Source organism: Corvus brachyrhynchos, unplaced genomic scaffold (genome assembly GCF_000691975.1).
Source record: "Corvus brachyrhynchos isolate BGI_N302 unplaced genomic scaffold, ASM69197v1 scaffold44, whole genome shotgun sequence".
NCBI classification, from domain to species: Eukaryota; Metazoa; Chordata; class Aves; order Passeriformes; family Corvidae; genus Corvus; species Corvus brachyrhynchos.
Genome location: NW_008238359.1, coordinates 6550065 through 6571140, shown reverse-complemented (window position 1 = coordinate 6571140; position 21076 = coordinate 6550065). Strand labels below are relative to the sequence as shown.

General features: G+C 41.1%; 1 protein-coding gene across 1 annotated transcript in view; it reads left to right on the top strand.

The window, feature by feature from the left end:
• CTSC (cathepsin C) overlaps positions 1-15290 on the top strand; it is a 16155-nt gene extending 865 nt beyond the window's left edge. Inside the window, exons 2-7 of the mRNA XM_017735993.1 lie at positions 856-1001; positions 7984-8150; positions 8568-8723; positions 10761-10876; positions 13333-13464; positions 14166-15290. Coding sequence (XP_017591482.1) covers positions 856-1001; positions 7984-8150; positions 8568-8723; positions 10761-10876; positions 13333-13464; positions 14166-14668 — 1220 coding nt within the window. The 3' untranslated portion in view covers positions 14669-15290. The remainder of the gene's footprint in view (positions 1-855; positions 1002-7983; positions 8151-8567; positions 8724-10760; positions 10877-13332; positions 13465-14165) is intronic.
• The last annotated feature ends 5786 nt before the right edge of the window (positions 15291-21076 follow it).

Here is a 21076-nt window from a genome sequence, read left to right as displayed (position 1 = left end):
GGGGAGGCGGCTTCCTGCGCTGTTGCAGTTTCACTTTTGTGTGGGGTTTTGTTTCTCTTTTGTTTGTTCCGATTAGGATTTGAGTAGGCCTCTCCATAGGCCCCATGGCTTACGCCGGCTCACTGCCCCTCTCTGACAGGAGCCTTCCTGCCCTGCTCTGCCTGCCCGGGCAGTGGCTGTTCCCAGCAGGAGAGGGTGGCAGTGCTGGGGACACCTGGGCACCTCCTGGGAGGCCGTCAGAGCTGGCAGTTGGGGAAGCCCGACAGCATCCAGAGAGATGGAAATACCACTTCCCTCGAGGGGATAAGAGTAGTGGGGAGTTACTATTTAGTGATTGTATGTCAGTGTCATTTTAAAAATAGTAGATGCTTTGCATTTTTTTTTGTCATCTGCTTTTTGATCAGAGGAGACAAGTGGCAGTACCAGCAGAGGAGGTGAGGTGCGTGGTGGGGTTGGAGCACTGGTGTGAAGGAGCGTAGGATGGGTGATGCCTCATCCCAGATGTTGTAGGGGAAAAGTTGTCATTGCAGACACGATGCCTGAGTGACACAGCATCCAAGACCTTTGTAGCTCTACAGCAAGTTGTGTTTAAATAAGCGGGTGTTTCCTAGTCACAGCTGTCTGGTGCTGCTGCTAATTAAATGTGCAGATACTGTCTAGCAGTGAAAAAAATGAGCATGTAGACCCACTGACAGGTAAGTGGAAGTCCTAAAGTGTCTCGATGTGCTTTTGCAGAAGACTGCATTCAACAAGTGTATTTTAGCATCCTCAGGAATACAACATCCTTTATACTCCTTTTTTGTATTATTTTTTCTCTTCAGTAATCATGCCATAATGTTTCTTTTTTTCTTTTAGGGCCTGTGGAGAAAAAGGTGGTTGTCAATCTTCAGAAGCTAGATGTGGCTCAGGATAGTCTGGGCAACTATGGCTTCTTCACTTTGATTTACAATCAAGGCTTTGAAATTGTGATAAATGATTACAAGTGGTTTGCATTTTTTAAGGTGAGTTAACCTAGTGTGTTCTACATCTCTGGCTGTTGCTAGAATGGTCTGTAGTTAGGCTTCTCTTCAGTCCCTGAGTGCCACAGTGGGTCAGTTGGGACACTTGTCGATCTTTGGCTGTAAGGTTTGCCTGAATTACCAGATAAAGGTTTTCTTCTTACTTTGTTTTGAACATAAGGAAACAGTGATCAGTGGTTGGGTAAGGAGCAGAGAGAGGGAAGAACTATTCCACATAGGCCATTATCTGCAAAAAATACAGATACTGGTACTTTCCCTTCTGGGCATGCTTAAAGCAATTGAAGGCCTTCATGAAGCTAACTTTCTTGGTAGCCTGTAATTTCTTTTTTTTTTTTTTTTTTGACCCCGTGGACCCAAGTCAAATAGCAAATACCATTGCTTTTATTTTTCCTTCCAGATGTCATCAAATGCATGGAAACTTTAGAGCCATCTATTCTCCTTGATGGAGGATTTCTGAGATCTTTAAATTTTGTTTCAGAATACTGCTTTAATATCTAAGGAACCTTTCTGCTGCCTCTAATTATTCCTTTGGAATAATACTGTTCTCTTCAGTCCCCCTTAATGTCCTCAGGTCAAGCTGAAAATGGTTATGGTAGGCAGGGGCTGGACAGGAGAAAACACTCTTGCTAGGAGTGCTCTGCTGTTGTCATGATGAGTGGCATGATGAATCTGAAGGGTGGTTGGAAGTAATCTCTGCAGGATGACTTTACTACCTGGAAGACAGACAGGTCTTCTCAGCTGGTGAGGAATTGCTGCCTCTGTGAGGATAGTGGAGCACTGTATGCTGTAGTATTGTCCATGAACTCGGTTTTGAGGTGTCGTCTCTGGCAGGGAGAATTCAGCAGTCATTGTTGGACCCATCTGAGGAGAGTATAGTTGAAATAGCAGACTTTGGGCTGATATTTTACACTGAAATACAGAGTTGCTTTACAAGCCAATATGCTTAGCAGAAAAAGAGGTGCTGATTATCAAACGAATTCCTGAATGTGAGGAATTTAATTGTAGAAACAGTGTGGCCTGCTCTGGGATGTAAATGGATCTGTTAGGTACCAACTTGAGGACAGCTGAGAGTCACTAAAGGCTGCTGCTGTCCATACCTTGTGAAATACATCCCCAGAAGATGAGCACTAAGTCAAGTGACTTATAAGCACTGATTTCATGTATTGCACTGATTTGCAAAAGTACTCTTAAAACAACATACTGAAACTGTTACAGAATAGTTTAGGCTGGAAGGAGCTTCTGGTGGTCATCTGATTCATCTTGCTGATCAAAACAAAGTCAAATATACACCTGAGCAGTAGCAATACACAGTAGCTTGCATTTTATGGGTGTGATTGTGTCTCAGCCCTTTGTAAGCTAATGGATTAATTCTTAGTTTTGAAGTTGGCTTTGCTATTAAGAAATAGCAAGCTTGTTTGGGTTATTGCTTAGTAATGGGGAATCTGCCAGCAAGACATATTTAAATTAAAGACTTCTTTCCTTGAACACCATAGGGAGGATTAGAGCCCAATTCAGTTACCCTCTTTAATAATTTTTTGGCTGTAAAAGGAACAACAGATTACCAAGATGCAAGTCTGTTGTTGAGAATCATGAGGAAATACCACAGCACTTACTAAATGCATATTTTGCTGCAGACAACTACTTGCTGTTATTGGGCAACAACATGCAATGTGTCTATCTGCAAAACTCCCAATTTCACAACTGTTGGTGGGGTCTTGGAGGGAGGAGGTGATTCCTTACAAACTGCTTGACCTTGTGACATATTTAATTGTGCATATCTGTTTACTTTAATCCACTAATGCATTACATATGAAGTAGAAATACAGCATGTCTGAGATTGAGCAGAGGGAGGATTTGCCAGGTACAATGAGCAGCCCTATTTAAGCCAATACAGTACTTTGTGAGTTTCAGGCATAGAAGTGCCACTTCTGCTAATTGAACCTCCAGTGTATTTTTTCCTAGTGTTAAAGAATTAAGCTGTTAATTACTGACAGGAGGAATGCTGGGGGCTTGTCTAAGTGGTGGCTTTATTAGAGCTACTGTACTCTGTAGATATGGACACAGCCTGTTTGGCTATGCATGTTTCAATGAGTTTTTAATAGCTTCTTGTTCCTGTGGTTTACTAAACAGACGCCTACTAAAACTTTCGTAGGGCCTCATTGCCTTTACAAGGTATTTGTTCTTTTGCTTGCGGCCTGTGGGGAAATGACTTTGTACACCAGAGGAGTGGATTGGTTGAGCTGATCAATCTTATTTTTTCCTCAGTTTACTTTAGTATCTTAAGTAAAGAAGCTCTAACAGTGTTTTATTTCTAACTGTTGTACACAGACTTAAAGTTCGCCAAATTAAATTCAGCATCCTCCTGCGTTCTTGCATTCTGCTTCTTGCAAGTTACAGTTACTCTGCCTGGTGTTTGCAGCACAGAATAACTTGTTTAATGTGTGCATCTGAAACATCCCTGTACTGAACTTGGATGTGAAGTTAGTGTACTGACTCTTGGCAGAAGCTTGATCGTGTGCTTCTGCTGGATGATACAAGGATTCTTTAGGGTTGTGCAATATATAAAGCTTTAAAGATATATTTTTTTTTTTACCCCTGAGGGATGGCAAAAGAAATAGGAACAATGTAACATAAAAAGCTAGAGTGAGGCTGAAAGGAAAGTTGAGGCCAACTTGTTTCAATTACTTGGTATGTTTGAGGTATGTATTTATTATTAAGGCTACCACTTTGAGAAGAGACAGTTTAAGGGACAAACAGCAAGAATCTTATGAGACTAAGTGGTACTACTTCTGACCCCTGAGATGTTCTTCCGCAAATACCAGAAGTCTGGCATTTTTTTGTATTGAAATGTTATAACTACTTCAGTAAAAAGAAAGAGATAAATTTTAGAATATTTCACCACTCAAGTTACTAATCATTTCCAGAGTCACTTGATGGCATCTTTGTCACATCTTTTTCTCTCTTCCCCAATGCTCCCAAATTTGGTTAAAATCAAGCACTGCTCTTCTGAAATAAACAGCCTAGATAAGTGACAGCAGTTAATGTTTTCAGGATATGGAAGAAAACACCAAACCTGAATGCATTTTATTTCATGTTGTTAAAGTAGAAGGCTAGAGTTAGTAATGCTATTTAATCATCCTGCAAATCAATAGAAAGTTTAACCTGTCTTATTTGGGCTTGCTTAACTGGCAGTGAGCAACTGCTGCTTCCCTAAAGTGTAAATCTGGAAGCACAAAACTCAGAATTGCAGAATGTTTCCTAAAGTAAAGAAAGTGCACCTAGAGTTGATATTTGCTTGTATTTTATATTGGGTAGCAAGATGCAGTGGTTTGTTCTCGTAACATCATCTACTGTATTTTTGTGTAGTTGGCATCCGCAAGTCTTCAACTCCGCTCTCATTCAGTGTCTGCTTCCCATAGTAAAATGCATAGGCACACTTGTAAATTTGAGAGGTAGGTCTTTCCGCCAGGTTTAATGTGTAGGGTAGTCCTGCCTCATGGAGCTCAAGTTGGCTTATTGCCCAGGCATTGCTTAAATTGAGAACAATAGATTTAAAAGGATGGGCTGCCTCTCTGTGTGGCACTGCTGAATTCCTGTTAAAGTGCTGTGACCAATAAGGCCTCCATCCTTTTGTGCTTTCCTCTCAGTGAGATTAAAGCTTTTTTAAAAGCTTCAAGCAATTATGGTTTTTATTAGGACTAGAATTGAACATGCAGTTAGATTATGTCATGATGACCAACACAGGAAAGACTATTAAAAGTATACTTCACTGAAAAGCTTACCTGGGTTCAGATATCTAACAGCAAGCTTTGAAGTTTAGCTACATGAAGCCTTTTAAGGTTAATATTGGAGTGGCTTGGCTGAATTTTGGCATTAGGCAAAACCACATGAGTTGTCAGGCTTGAGAAAAATAAGCATTTGAAATAGAATTATATTTTACTGTTTTCAAAGCTCAGAATTGGAACTATGAATATAATTTGGGTGCCTTTTTAAAGGAGTTATCCTAGATTGGTCAGGTTGGATGGAGTTAATGCTGCAGATGTGAGCATTGGGTGATGAAATTATCATGTGACGTGGCTGCAGTGGTCTTAACTCAAAAATGAAAACCCTCTTCTAAAGTCTGCAGGGAAATGCATACAAGCAGTTGTCCAGCAGTTGCTGGTGATCAGCTGTATGGCTGTCGTCCTTCATGAAGGATGCTCTTCTGGGGTGGGTTCTGTGGATGTTTTTGATACTGTGCTGGCAGCTTCAGTTGAGTCTGACACTGTAATTCACATCCACCTGAGTCAGCTGTTGCTTGTGCAACAGTGCCATATTCCTGTATGACTGACTGTTAGTTGGGCAGGTGTGCTCACAGTCAGTCCTCTACACTGTTGAGGTTTTTTTAAAGGCTTGTCTGCTACTTCTCTACATCAGTGGCTCTTGATTAAAAGTCAGAGGGGGGAGAAGGCAAATTGTGACCTTATGTGGGTATATCTTCATTTCCTAGCTGCAGTGTTTAGTGATGTTGAAATTCCCGTTATCCAAGTGTCTTTCATGTGTTATGGTCTCAAAGTCTCCATGTCCACTTTTCAAAGTCATTTCAGTAGTAGCTTAGTCTGGCACTCTACAAAAAGGTAGCTACAGAGGACTTGAATTGCCTCATCTTAGGCTTCTACACAGACTGTCTGAAATTGGCTTTTATGTCTTGTTTATATTGACGTGTTGCTGCTGGCTGTCCCTTCACCTCCTTTCTAGTTTTGCTGATATGTGTGAACTGAAAGAATGGTGTAAGAAATTCACTACGTTCACTTTTCGGAAAGATAAGTTGCATAGATGGTGTGAATGCTATTCTGGTTACCTCTCTACATCTTTAAAAAAACAATGAATTTTATTTCTGGAAAGGAAGAGGGATTTCTAGTAGAAAAACTCTTCTTTCCTTTCTAGTTTTGCTGATATGTGTGAACTGAAAAATGGCGTAAGAAATTCACTACGTTCACTTTTCAGAAAGATAAGTTGCATAGATGGTGGGAATGCTATTCTGGTTACCTCTCTACATCTTTAAAAAAACAATGAATTTTATTTCTGGAAAGGAAGAGGGATTTCTAGTAGAAAAACTCTTCTTTTGTTGGTTTACTTTGCTAGTTAGCAGATAACTCATTGCCTTTTTTTCCATGAAGATAAGTCCCAAATCTATGTTACTTGTTTTAATTCAGTATAACACTGTGCAAGGCAGGATTGTTGCAGGAAGCAGGCCTGTTCCTCTGATAATCCCCAGGTATTCTGATGGAAGGCCTATGGTTATTGAGAATGGCTGTACTTGGTCCTCTTAGAATCTGTGGCAGCTTTTAGATAGAAAAGACAGGAATTAATTTCTACTGTCATGTAGAGCCAGAAGAAGTGATTGCACAGTAAATTAGATGTAGAACACTACCTGTTGGTTTTGGAAGTGTCTGGATTTCTAGTTCTGCTGTTGTGAAAAGGGTATTTCTCAAAAGTCATCTCTGGACCTTGCCCTTGGTATTTGGCCAAGTATGATTATTTTTTCCCACATTGCACAATCTTGCACAGTAAGATAGGAAGAATAGAAAAAGGCAACAGCTCAGCCTTCTGGTGCCCCCACCCTGCTCCAGACAGCAAACACACTTGCTGGGTGTAGATATGTTGCCTCTGCATCCTCCAGACTGGGGACAAAACAAATTCCCGTTGTTCCAAAACAGTCAGAGGATTAACCTTTAATTTTATTCTGCTGATCAATAAAACCTAATTATTTCACTGTAAGTTCTCCTTCAGATTTTTCACAAAACCTCAACATAGTCACAAACTTCCCAGTCTCTTTAATTAATCTTTTCCATGTTGGGGCATTTCCATCACTGTAAGCCACCACCTTCTTCAGTAAAGAAGCTGAGCAAACATTTTGTTGAAACATAATTACAAAATCCCTCTACCATTGTACATGTGCAGCTCAAATAGGATGAGATTTAATGAAGTTTTCTTGGACTAGGAAACTTGAATTCTGTTTGAGTGACCTTTTTTTTTGTGATTAGAAGAGTAAAGTTAAAGCCTTTGTTGCATGGGGTTTTCAGGTGCCTTTGTAGTGTAATACAAAACAGGCTTTAACCTTAAGAGATGAGTAAAGAGCCACACACACTCCCACCCTGCGGCATTCTGTTGACAGAGGATTGCTAATCCAAAAAATTAATATAGCTGGGCAAAGTGTTATATGAAGACACATTTTGCTGAGTATATTGAATTATTACTCCTCTTCAGTGCTAAAGTGAAGACTTGTGTGGCTGAACAAGGAAGCATTAGGACTCAGGACTTGAGGTTTTAGTAGCAGTCTCTGCTGCCAACTTTAAATGAGCTGTGAGCTGTTCTCAAGGGATCGTCATTTCTTGCTGTCTGATTTTAGTAGTTCATGTGAAATTGTTTCTTGATGTCTTGCCATCACAGCTCAAACCTAAAAAAGTGGCTGGAAGTTTCATTTTTGGTTTTGACTTGTGAAACAAAAGCAGTGCATAAATAGTACATAAATTTTAAAACAGAAATAGCACATGTCTCCCTGAGAGGTTACTGGATGATGAATTTGCCATCCTCCCTGTGTTTGTCTTAGTTTCTCAAACTTCTGTATCAATCCAGAGTTAGCTTGGCTGGTCACATATTTGGCTGAAGAAATCTCAGGGCCTTCAAGAGAAGGTTGAATACTAAGAGGTCTTTTACATCTTGCTGGGAAAGTAACTGTTGAACACAAACAATCAGTACGGGTTAGCTGATACTGATATGAATGCATACATGGCTGCTAAAAGTGCAAGTCACAACCCAATTGTATTCTGTAGCTATTTAGTATCAGTTTCTTAACCTCTGGAGTGTGTTTGGCCACTTCCTGTGAAACACTGGCAAGAAGAAGCAGCTGAGTGGGTGGGGAACTACTGCTGTGCTAACAAATGCATCTGCTCAACACAAGCATAACTTCTTCACATTACAGTACAAAAAGGAAGGCCAGAATGTAACCAGCTACTGTAATGAGACCCTACCAGGATGGGTGCATGATGTACTTGGCCACAACTGGGCTTGTTTCATAGGACACAAGATTTCTTCATCTCCATCAGATGTTCACATCAATGAGCTACCTCTCCAGAAGCCCAGGGGAAGGTAAGCAACATATAAGTGACCTTTACTGGTATAAAATCTTTCATTACAGTGCTTGAGGTTGTAGCTAAAGTCATAAGAACCAATTCTAGTACTGGGGGCAAAGTTAATGCCAGTGGTAATGTTGAAAATAAACCTGAATGCATAAGAACAGAGGAGGGTATGCCTGCTGCATCACACAGTTTCTCCTTCAGTCTGTAGTGAAGCCCAGTTATAAAACTGGCCTAAGGAATATGGTTATATTTAGTCTTTCTCACGTTCTAGAAACCTTGCCTTGATCCAATGATTCCATGTTTCTTTATCAGTCCCTACCAGAGGACACTTCCAGAGTTAGTTTGAGTTATACTGAGTTCAGAAAACACCTTTAGTTTCAATCCCAGTCCTTTTCTTACTGTTTTATTTGATTGCTTTTATTTGCAGACTCTCCCACAGACGTTATGTGCACAACTTCGACTTTGTAAATGCTATCAATGCTCACCAGAAGTCATGGAGAGCGACAAGATACAAGGAGTATGAGAATTTTGCCCTGGAAGAACTAACTAAAAGAGCTGGAGGTCTCTATTCCAGAGCTTCAAGGTAGCAAGACACTTTGTTTGGCAATGAACCCCACTGCTGCCAAGAGTCTGCTTGTATTTGTCCTGGCTCTTAGCTGTGTTTTGGCTTGTAGTTCGGATGTTGAATCAAGTTTCAAGGACTTCCAGTTTGTGTTCATGGGGTGTGAACATATTTTTCATCTGGATGATTATTTGAGCATCTGTTGTCTCAAGCAGTTGGGACAAATAGAGTCGCCTACCCTTTAGTCTTGCCCAGTAACTTGCTGCTGAATTCATATGTGCAGGGAAGAAGTGGGGACAGTCTCAGTTGTCATCTCACTGTTGTGTCTGCTCATCAGCTGCCTGCCATAGTTGGGAGTTTCTGCTTGTGCTTCAGTATTGGTTCTGTTAGTTCATAGTTGCAGTTGAAAAGCTGTGAACTGCTTTCTGCTCCTAAACATGAACATCAAAGATTTCTGAGGGAATTCCATGGTTACTTTGATAATTTGCCATGCCTGCAACAAGAGTCCTCTAGCAGGAGTAGAGTGTCTCAGTGAAGAAGCATGAGAGTAGCCCTGAGAATGCCTTCAGGATCTGGCAGATCACTTAGCTGAGAGTGGTAATGGGAATGGGTACATCATCCTCTACATAATTGGAGAACTAGAGTTTTTTGATCTAATGATTCCCTTCTTTATAGCTGTTTTACCTTCTTCATAGTTTTGCTTTTTCCACTCTTGGTATTTCTTTGAGTAGGAATGCTACTTACTTTGCCAAGTGTGGCAATTGTATGTTTGTAGAAGAAGGTCCTACTATAGAATAAAAATCTGCATGGGAATATCATGCAGATTATGGTTTCATTGTATAGGTAGAAGTCACCTTGTAGATGATCTTAAATACAGTAAGCTATTTGGAACCTCTCTTCCACCCATGCAGTACCATCACAGTATTTGATTGACCCTCTCCTGCTTTCAAAACAGACTCCAGTGTCTGGTATTTGTGAATGGCACCTGAGGACAAGCATCAGGTTATATGAAAATTGAATGCAGGAAGCTCTTGTCTTGCTGATATGAGCATATCTTGGCTGCAAGTGATAGATGAGGACAGGTAACATTCAATACTTCTTCAAAAGTCACAGTAAAAACTTGTTCCAGAGAACAAGTGGCAAGTGGTACTGCAGTTAGTGAATTGTTGGTGTAAGCCATGCCCATGCCTGAAGTGAAACACTCTGTAGTTGCCGTCAGTGCATGCTGCCAAGGCAAGATGCTTTCTGCAGTCAGATACTCTACATACCTTGTGATTGCAGTAAAATAGCTGTTGCAGAACTGTGTTGCTGTAATCTCTGAGAGTTGCCTCAGCACTTCAGGTTGGTGCAAAAGTACTTGACCTCAGCAGCTTGTGGATGTTAAGGATACTCCCCTGTCTGACCACCCAGGAGCCACTCTGGCAGTCACACTCGCACCACCTGAGCTGGGACCGGGGCCCTGTCGCAGCTATACCCCACACTCACACTCAGAGCAGGTTTCCTTACCCACTTGACCTCGGGGTTCCCATAGCAGAGTCTCAGATGTCCAGATCTCTAACATGATTTAATCTTGGTGCAGTAACTAAATAACCAAATAGCAGCTTGATCTGGGTACCTCTGAGGAGGGACCTCAAACGAAGGAGCCGCTGGGCTTTTATACTCCCATTCTTAAGCATGGGAAAGTCTGGGGTCCTCTCTGAGTGTCCTGTCACCTGGCTGGGCCACAGGTCCCTGTGCCCGTTGTTATGCAAAAGGATTTTGCCACCCAGAGCTCAATTTGAAGCTCACACTGCAACTGAGCTACCTGCACTGAATGTATTCCTCAACAGCAGATAGTTAATAATATAGTTCCCTCAGGGAGCAATTTGAGTAGGTCTTGAATCCTACTGAAGCTTATCTCTTCATATTGACACCCACTCCGTTTAAATGGAGACTATTTTACATTGCATAGTTTGAAGCAAGTCCAGCTAGTAGAAGCCAAAGATGAAAACTGAGTTACGCAATTGTTTCCTTGCGTAGAGTGTGATATGTTTCTCAAAAGCATTTTCTCCTCTTTAGACCAAAGCCTGCACCTCTAACACCTGAGTTACTCAAGAAAGTTTCAAGCTTGCCAGAATCCTGGGACTGGAGAAATGTGAATGGTGTCAATTATGTCAGCCCTGTTCGGAATCAAGGTAAAAATAAATAAATAAAACCTCCGACTTCAATGTTCTAGAGCTCCTTTGATGTAGTTTGCTGCTAACCGGAAGGTTTTGCCTAGTGTCTTGCGGCTGACAGATTTCACCTTTACTGTGAATAACCTGTGGAAACTGGGTGGAGTGCTGGCTAACAGCACTGTACCATAAAAGGTGGTGGTACTGGCTTGTCCAGACAGCACTGACTTACTGGAGTGAGAGCCAATTACCACAGTACCCTGCATAAACACAGCTGTCAGATTTTGTCCAAACAATCTCAGCCATGGTTTTCTGCACACTGACTGATGTACATTTAATTTCTTTCCCTGATTTCTTCTGATGGCAAATTATCACTCAGCTTTAATGAATGAACCCATGAAAATTATTTATACTGCCTCCAAATCTTATCATCTGGATAAATTTAGGTGTTACTTAAATGGCTAGTTGCAAGAGGAGACATTAGTCACTATGGAGATGGCAGACAATGATAAATATAAAATTCTGGTAAGAACTTTAAAGGATACCATGGTGGTATATGTTGATTCTGTAGGGAGTGTGTTTATAGCACTGTGGTGTGAGATGCCTGAATTATATGTTTATACAATGGAGGCCAGGAGTGAACTCAGTTAATGTGTCCCTTCCCTGTGCTGCCATTTGCAGATAAACTTGAATCTACTGGTAGCTGTCTGGTGGCAACTTTTGGGGGAAGGAAGCATAACATTAGCATGACGGGGAAGGGATGACTTAAATCACTGATCCCTCATTTATGGCTTAGTTCTAACAAATTCTGCCAGCTGTACTCCTGGTAGCAGAAGCAGCATAGGAAGGCTTGTGGAATTTCTAGCTACGTGGAAGCACTGGAAGATGGCAACAGGAAATTATAGGGCCGTCGGGTCATCTGTAGTTGTGAGTCCTCTACTTTCTCCTAGTGGGAACTATGAATATCCCAAGGGCTCTTTTATCTTCCAAACAATGGAATACTCAGTTCCAGACTTACCCTTTCTCTGTTGTGTTGCTTCACAGTTTCTCTAAATGAGAACTAGTCTGTTGTTTCCAATAATAAACCTTCCTGCACTTTTTATGTAATCTGAGGGTCCATGCTGAGTATTTTAAATGTCTGTAGAACATGCATTCTGTTCCATCAAATTACAATTTTAGCTTTCAGGCTTAAAAAAACCCCAAACAAAACCTACGAAAGAGGTCATTCTATGGACTTTATAAATACCACTGTGGTAGCAGGAAAGAAATTTAGCAGCCAATCCAACAGACTTCAGACTGAAATGGTTGCATGAATTGTATTTGTCACATTTTTGCACACATAATGCACCAAAGTGTTCTGCAGTGTGGCCCATCTCCGATGCTGTGACTGTACAGTGAGTGGGAGGCATCTTTCACTGCTTTGCTTTGCCCTGCTGGGAAAAGTGTTCCTGTTCAGGCTGATTTTGTCCCTTCTCTTCAGAGATGCATCTAACTGAGTGAAGGTGCAATTTCACGAAGTCTTGCTGTTGTAATAGCTCTGCTTTTATACACCTACACAGTTCAAGAGAAAGTATTTTGTTTTGTTCCTCAAGCCTCCCTCCTTTTCATAGCGCTGCAATATTTGACTTACCCACTGTCGGGAAACAAAAGGAAATCAGGCACTTTGATGACAATCAGTAGATAAAGTAGGACCTCATCCAAGTAATTGTTCTTCCCCATGAGGCTTGTCATTCCATTTCCAAAGGCTTTTAATGAGTGAAAGGAAGGTCCTAGAGAGTGAAGAGGCCTAAAGCTAGAAGCAATACTAAATTTTGATGCAAAAGTAAGGAGACTTAACTCTCTGCCAGGAAGCAGAAGGGAAATTAAGATGCCTCTGAAAAGCCAGTGTACAATTACATGCCCTTGGGAAGCAAGGGGAGCAGGGATGAATCCACTGTATCAAATGTGCTATTTATACCACTATTCTCTTAAAATCAGTTATTTTAGGAGTAGCTGTAGAGGTGGAATATTTTTTCAACTGCAAATTACAGGACTGAATCCATTGGTAGGTTGAAATAAGAACAATATTGTCGGCGTTCACTTCAAATAGTTCATTACCCCTTAGCATATGTGCTCCATAAAGGGTAGATAGAACCTTCTCAGCCCTGCTAATGCGGTCCCTGAAGCTTCATTCTGAAGGAATAGTGTGATTGGATAGCTCTTAAATGCTACTGCTGGAAAACACTGGAGCAGTACATTGCCTCTTATTCTTGAATAAGCTCAGTGTTCCCTGAGAAGTTGTTAGAAGTGGGTTTTGAATTGCATGTATAAAAGCTAAATGAAGATGTAAAGTTTTTGCTCTATTGGTTTTGAACTTCTAATCACTGGTAGGTTTTAACTCTATTCAGTGGACTTTAGGAATAGTACCTGATAGCAGCTGACTGGCCTCGTTTATGTTACTGACTGGTCCTTGTGGTTCCTTTTTCTCCCCTTCTCAGGCTCATGTGGCAGCTGTTACGCATTTTCCTCCATGGGCATGCTGGAAGCAAGGATACGTATCCTCACAAACAACACTCAGAAACCAGTCTTCAGTCCCCAGCAGGTTGTGTCTTGCAGCCAGTATTCTCAGGGTAAGGATGCTGGTGTATATAAAGACACCTTTCAAGTAATGATAATGAAGGATACTTTATTTTAAAAACTTCCATGCCTTCCCCATCACAACACAAGTTCATTTTTTCATAAAGTATTGGGTAGGGTATAATTTATAATACTTTATTTGAAATAAAAAAATATAACAAAACCAGAGTTGTCAGCCCACCTCACTGCAGCAATGGGATTGAACAGGGAGAAGTTGCCCTTATGCTCAGGATATTGCTGGATTTTACATCTACCTGTGAGATGGGGAATACCTAAGGAGTAGGGCTCAAAATGTAGTTGATTACAGTGCTTATGTAGAAAGAGTGGAACTAAATATTTTCCCAATGGCATATTCAAAGGGAGGAGGAGCATACAGGGAGGGGGAGATGAGCAAAAGCAATGGCTAAAGCTTTATAGAGGACTGTATCCTTGTTAGGACAGATCTTTTTGGTGCATGTAACTAGCTGCTCTTTCTGGAACGGGTCCATGTATTAATGTACCCAGTATAGTTCCCACAGATGTAAATTTTGCCTTGTATGTTTCAGAAAGCTGTCTGCAGCTAACTGGAATATTGGGATGGTCTGGGTCACTGCAGTGTGTTCAATACTGAAAGAATTCCGAAAGATTTAAGTAGGAGAGTCTCCCACCTCAAGTAACATTCGAAGGGAATAAGTACTTTTTGTTTTTGGTTAAGGTTGTGATGGTGGCTTCCCATATCTCATTGGTGGAAAGTATGTCCAAGACTTCGGTGTGGTGGAAGAGGACTGCTTCCCTTACACAGCCCAAGACTCTCCGTGCCTTTTCAAGCGCAGCTGTTACCACTACTACACGTCTGAATACCACTATGTGGGTGGTTTCTACGGAGGCTGCAATGAAGCCCTGATGAAACTTGAACTTGTGCTGCATGGCCCAATGACTGTTGCCTTTGAGGTTTATAATGATTTCATGTTTTATAAAGAGGGGATCTACCATCACACCGGGCTGCAGGATGATTTAAATCCTTTTGAATTGACCAATCATGCTGTCTTGCTGGTGGGCTATGGTAAAGACCCAGAAAGTGGTGAGAAATTCTGGATTGTGAAGAACAGCTGGGGCACCTCATGGGGAGAAGATGGCTACTTCAGAATCCGCCGTGGCACTGATGAATGTGCAATTGAAAGCATTGCAGTGGCTGCAACTCCTATTCCAAAGTTATAATGTAGGGGTCTTCATCCAGTGCCTTGTCCTGAGCCATGGGAACATACTAATGGTTGAAGACTGGTTAAAATCTGTCTTCTAGCTTGAAAATGCAGCTTTAAGGAATTTTTCCGCAGTAGAGCAGTTTCCATATGTGAGAGGATGAACACTGTTAATTCTGCTCTGTGCACTGGAGGCTTCCTCTCAAGTCTGACAGTAGATCACCCAGAATGGCAGTTTTGGTAACAGCGGTGATTAGTTACTCATCACTGGATATATATCTTCAGTTACCAGCTGCATTTTTTTCCATAGGCAGTCTTGACCTTCAGATCTCAGAGGGAAGTGTCTGCTATGTTAATCCATAATGGCTTTGAAGGGACACTGTAGTGCCTTACTTCTCAGAAATCAGGAAGTCACTGCAATTTGGAACATAAGTGTGTATTGGGAAGGGAATGAGCAATTACACTGATTAAAATGAAATTCTAAAGCTCTAAGTGTCCTGTGAAAACTGCATGTCAAACCCTTATGACAATAAAAATCAATTCTAAGTTTCAGGCTGTTATTAAATGTTCTAGTTCTGGATTTTATTGCTGTGCTTCACAATTGATCAGAGTTCAATAAAAACCACCCCACTCCTATAGGAGTTTGTATTTGTGGAAGAAGTTAGTTCTTTTAGTGACCTGTATGAGTTTTGAGCTTCCTGTCAAGAACTTTTTACTTTAGCAGAATAGAAACTGGTGGGAAAGAAGAATGAGAAGGGAGAAGAACTAGTAATCTTGCATCTGTATGACAGCAGCATCAAGCAAGTTGTCCAGGAGTCCAGTAGTCCTTGCTGTGGATATAGGACAATTCATTGAGTAAATTTGTTAATTCCCCAGTAATCCTGTTTAAATCCTTTCTGTTAATCTTTTGCCCTATTTCTTTCAAATATACAATGTAGAAACATAGAGTTGAGAGGAGGTATTGCAACAGTTGGAATTAACCATTTCTCAGCTAGCAACACAGTGCTTTGCTTGTGCAGCACTGGTCTTTGCTGTTCGCCTGAGGAAACAAAAATGGCACAGAGGTGAGTACCAGTTTCATATGTAGAAGGTAACTTCTTTAGTAACTTTCTATTAAAATGTGACTGAACTTACTTGGTATTTTTCTGTGAAAAATACAGTCTGATGGTTGGTTTTTCTAGGTGTAGGGTGGTTTTTCTAGGTGTAAGGAAATACATAAAATGCAGAAAAATTGAACAGTTTTCTGCAATCAAACTATCCCATTTAATTTAGGCAGGAAAACTCACTTCAATAGCAGAATTTTACAAGAAATTCTGGACTCTAGTTTGCTCAAGTGGAGGGGCAGGGAAAGGATAGCTTCATGGTTTTTTCAATCCCCTCCCAAAAAATATTAAGCCTGGTTGATAGTGAGCTGAACATGAGTCAGCAGTGCCCTGGCAGCCAGGTGGGCCAGGTGCTCCTGGGGGGCATCAGGCACAGCATCACCAGCCAGGCAAGGGTGGGGATTGTCCCACTGGGCTCTGCACTGGGGCAGCCTCACCTCGAGTGCTGGGGGCAGCTTTGGGTGTTAATATAAAAAAGATACAAAGCTGTTAGAGAAAGAGGGCCATGAGGATGGTGAAGGGCCTTGAGGGGAAGAGCCACATGAGGAATGGTTGAGGTCACTTGGTCTGTTCAGCCTGGAGGAGAGAATGGGGAGACCTCATCACAGTCTGCAACTTCCTCAGGAGGGGAAGAGGAGGGGCAGGCACTGATTTCTCTCTGATGACCAGTGAGTGACAGGACCTGAGGGAATGGCCTGAAGCTGTGTCAGGGGAGGTTTAGGTTGGATATTTGGAAAAGGTTCTTCACCCAGAGGGTAGCTGGGCACTGGAACAGGCTCCCCAGGGAAGTGGTCACAGCCCCAGGCAGCCTGACAGAGTTCAAGAAGCATTTGGACACTGTTCTCAGGCACATGGTGTGACTCTTGGGGATGTCCTGTGCAGGACCAGGAGTTATACTTGATGATTCTTGTGAGTCCCTTCCAACTCAGCTTGTTCTATGAAGATGTGTTTAGAAATTTAGAACTTGTGTTTTGCCCGAAGTGGAGCAAGTGACTTCTGAAATAGCTCATATTGTGCATTGGATTGTTTTAGCTTAGGGAGTTGGGGGGTGTGGGGAGGAGCTAGGCTCCTGAATTTTTTTAATAGCTGTAGCACATGAGATTAGCTTGAGAATAAGGATATAAAAGTTAGGTGTTTCTTTTTACTATCTTCTAGCCATTAGGAAATTGACTCCTTATCACCAAATTGTTGCTGATGCTCATGGCACTACGAATTTATAAAACCACTTGCTACTCACTGTGCATTGTATCGTTTTAGCTACATGTGTTTTGAATAACATTCTGTGTTATTTTCCTAGGAATTCTCTCACCTGTCAGTCACTGCTTGTGTGTGGCAGCTGTACCAGTGCTAATAGGAGCGTTCTGAGAGTGGTCTGTCACTGTCACTGCTCCCAGTGACTGTCACCACACATTGTTTGCCTCTGGCTGGCCGCAGTGTATGAATGTCCCAATTTTCTGTATGCCAGAGTTGCACAGAGGAATGTCAGTCAGCCTGATGGAGCTGGTATGTGGATATAGATTGTTTATTTGCCTTCCTCCTATAAACAATGCATTAGCTGAAGTGGGAAACATGCTATCGCTCAGGAGAGTAATTGTAGGGTTGGCAGATATGTCTTACAGTTAACATGTAAAGACCTAATATATTTAACTTATCAAGGAAGGTTAGTAGATAATGTCATGGCTGATAAATGCTTACAGGGGAAATAAAGCTTATCATTAGCCCAGCAAACAGAGATATTAAAAGTTTTGTGTTTTGAAAATTAGTACATAAAGAGGATAAATAAGATACATCTGTTTAAAAGTAAGCGTAGTAAATCCTTAAAAATTTTTAAGGACTGTGGTGGAGTCTCCATCACTGGAGTGGGATGGTTTTCCAGTTGGAGCACTTCTCCTGACACCAGAATTGCTCAGATAATCATGCAACTGGTTTATGAAGAAGACATGGCAGGGTCATCATGACTCCTTGCTCTGTGACCTGAGAACTTGAAACACAAGGTGTCATTTAACTTCCAAAGTTGTCAGTCTAAATTTGCAGTGTAAAATTCATATAAAGCAACAGCAGAGATTTTTTTCCTAGATTTGTTCAAAGTGCTGAAATTAGGACTGAATAATTTTTAAGTTGTGTTGGTCCAGGGGTCTTGGAAGACAGGAAAACCAGTGCACCAGTGGAGTTTATTAAAATGGCAAAATGGCAAACTCAGGAGAATATTATAGCTTGATAGCTTCTTGCCTTTTTTTTTTTTAATGACTTACACTTCATCCATTGCTTTCTTGTTCATTGCTGGAGGCTTAAAACTAACTTGTAAAATGAAGTTAAGAACATTAGACTACTTTTGAACGTTCTGCTAACATCAGACTTCCTATGGCTTCTGAAAATACTGAGATATATTTCTAAACTACTTTGATCAAGATGTGATTAAAACAAGGCTGTAGGTAAGTCTGTAGGTATTGTTAATGGAACATTTGCAAGGATGTCAAATGGAGAATTTTGAAAAGCCTTTTTTTCTCAATTTTTGTATTTTAAAAGGGACAAATGCTGAGGCACAGCGGTTACTTATTTTAGAAGACAAGAAGGAAGATGGACTAAGGAAGCAATTTTTCAGTGGTTTTAGTCTACAAAAGTGCATGTCTTACCAAGATTTTCAGTTTTCTGTTTTTCATTCTTCCGTTTTGGGGAAAAAACAAAACATCATAGCCTGGGTTTTTTTCCCATCAAATTATTAATTTCTTCAGAAAAGCCATTTCTGGTATGTGTTAAAAATCCTGTTAAAAGATCAAAGCTGTGACTGATTTTACTTTCACCTGAATGGATGGGACTTAACTCTCCTCCCGACAGTCCACAGGGATAGATCTGCCTGATACCACTGGAACTGTCTCACTTTGGCTTGAAATAACCTAGGAAATGGGTGGTCTCCACAGTGTGGTGAAGAGCATGATATAATGCCAGGAGCCTCTCGGGGATGTGGTGCAGCAGTGGGTGAATCTGCCTATGACTGCAGGAACTCCAGGGCATTGCAGGAAAGGAGCAGGGACAGCTGGGGGGGATTCAGGCTGTGGATGGCCTGAGACCCTGTGTGGAGGGGTCTGTCCTTACTGTGTGTCTCACAGCACAGCCTTTCTAATGCCCTCATTTGCACCATGAGAGCAAAGTAGCACTTGAGTTGTAAAATAAAGGGTATTAGTGAGATCCCAAAGCCTGTGGGTGTGAACGCTCTTGTACCCAGAGATTAATGGCTAACTCTCATTTTCCCTACTGTAGTTCATTACACATGTAGACGAGTCTAGTTACTTTAAAAAAAGTTGATCTCAGTATCGACCTTGAAGTTGAAATTTTGAGGGTGAGCTTAAGCATATTTGAAAGGAAACACAAGTCCTTTCCATATCCTGAGCAATATGGGCAGCATGTCACAAACAAACAAAAGATGGAAGCTTTGACTACAGTATAAAATAATGCATCATACTTGACTACCCATTCTGAACAGTGAGTTTTAAGTGAAATGTCTCATATCCTGTTACACTGAGAGCCCGAATACCTTATGTGCTGAGGAGAAGGTATTGGAGACAACAGCTCAGGCAGGTTGGGATTTCTCTGCTGGTTGCTCTGGGTTCTGGATGTGCTGTAGGCTGAAGGAGTGTGAGCATGTGTATCTGTATGTTCAGGTTTCCAAAAAAGTACAAAGCATTTAATGGCAGGTAAAATGTTATTAATAACCTGCAACTTTAAGAGGTGGTCAGGTGCAGGACATTAAGAGAGCATCCTTTTCTTCTGTTCCCACTGAATGACCGGTGGTGCAGGAGGAGGAGAGGTTGAAGCCTTTCTGTATAGGCTAGAGAGAAACAGGCATGTGCATATGCAGAATTTTTCTATATCTGTAAAAGGAAAGGCACTGACACATACTTCTGCCAATTATTCCTAATTGTTTCATTTGGATCAGCTGGCTTGATCCAGCAGATGCTATTTAGCATGGGATGCACAAGCTAAATTAAACTCACTCTCATGGTAACATTTCAGTAGGCTGCTGGTTTAGCTCTCTCCTCTCCAAGCACATTTTGCTATTTGTACTTTAAGATATTTGTGTGTGTTTATGCTTAAAGTGATCCTTGGGACCTCTGACTTACCTCATTAAATGGAGAATACTTTTAAGGGCTGTGTAGACAGGCTGAAATCACTTTAGCAATACGACAGGTGATAAATATTAAGTACTGTCATAACCACCAAAGATATTAAAAGAGATGTCTTTGCTCTAGGGAGGATTTCAGAATCTTGAAAAACATTGTGCATTCTTAAATGTCCAGCAGTTCCAACCTTGAAGTTCTTCATGTAAGATGGGAAAAACTTCCCAAACCCATTAACTAATTAATTAACAGGTACAGAACCCTTAAAATGATATTTAGCAAAGGATATGTAATACATACAGTGTGTGGATTTTTTAAAACTTCATTTATTTAACTTTTCTATTACTCTCTTATTTAACACTTGAAACACTAATACAAAATGATGGCCTCTTTCATTGTTCTGTTTAGCATTTAGCTGGAATAAATTGGATTTTTGGTCTGGGCTATACATGGGATTCCTTAAGATTTTTCTTCTCATTAGTGCTGGTGACTGAAGGAATCTGAGTATCTCAGAAGACTTCCTGAAAGCAGACAGTCCACAACTGCTGGGAGGCCATTGCTTCACCTGGAAATGGGGTACCCAGACCAGCTGTCTCCTGACTTTGGACTCCGTACTCTGCTCAGTGGTCTGACTGCTCCACTTCTCGCTCCCAGACTTATCTGCATCACAGTTCAGGAAAATCTTGAGCCCACTTAAAATCCTGGTCTTATTTTGGGACTCTCTCACTTCTCCCTGTAGGTGTTTAGGCATAAACAAGAATACTCCAAAAGCTTGACATTTGTGTGACTAAGTCTGCAGTCTGTACTATATTTTGCTTTGCACAAAGATTTCCTTCTAAATCTCATACATTAATAAGGCTGCTGAGTTTTGTCACTCAGTTACATTTCTCTCTGCTTCCCTGAAACCCTCTATTGACCTTGGGATTATATGCACAGGTTTAAATAATAATACCTGGATGCAGGATAATACCTGCATCCAGTTGTAGGAGGGGAAAAAAATCAATTACCAGAAATGGACTAAAAGGCCAAATCAAATACAAAAAACTCAGCAGAATGATGATAAAATATAAGCAATGAAATGCTTCTTTTCACAGAATGTATCTATCTTCTGTGTTTGCTGCCTTGAGGAAAAGTAAGAATAGGGTGATTGCATTTTCCTGGTTGTTGAGGCCTGATTTTTAAGCTGTAACATTGAAAGGGTGATTTTCT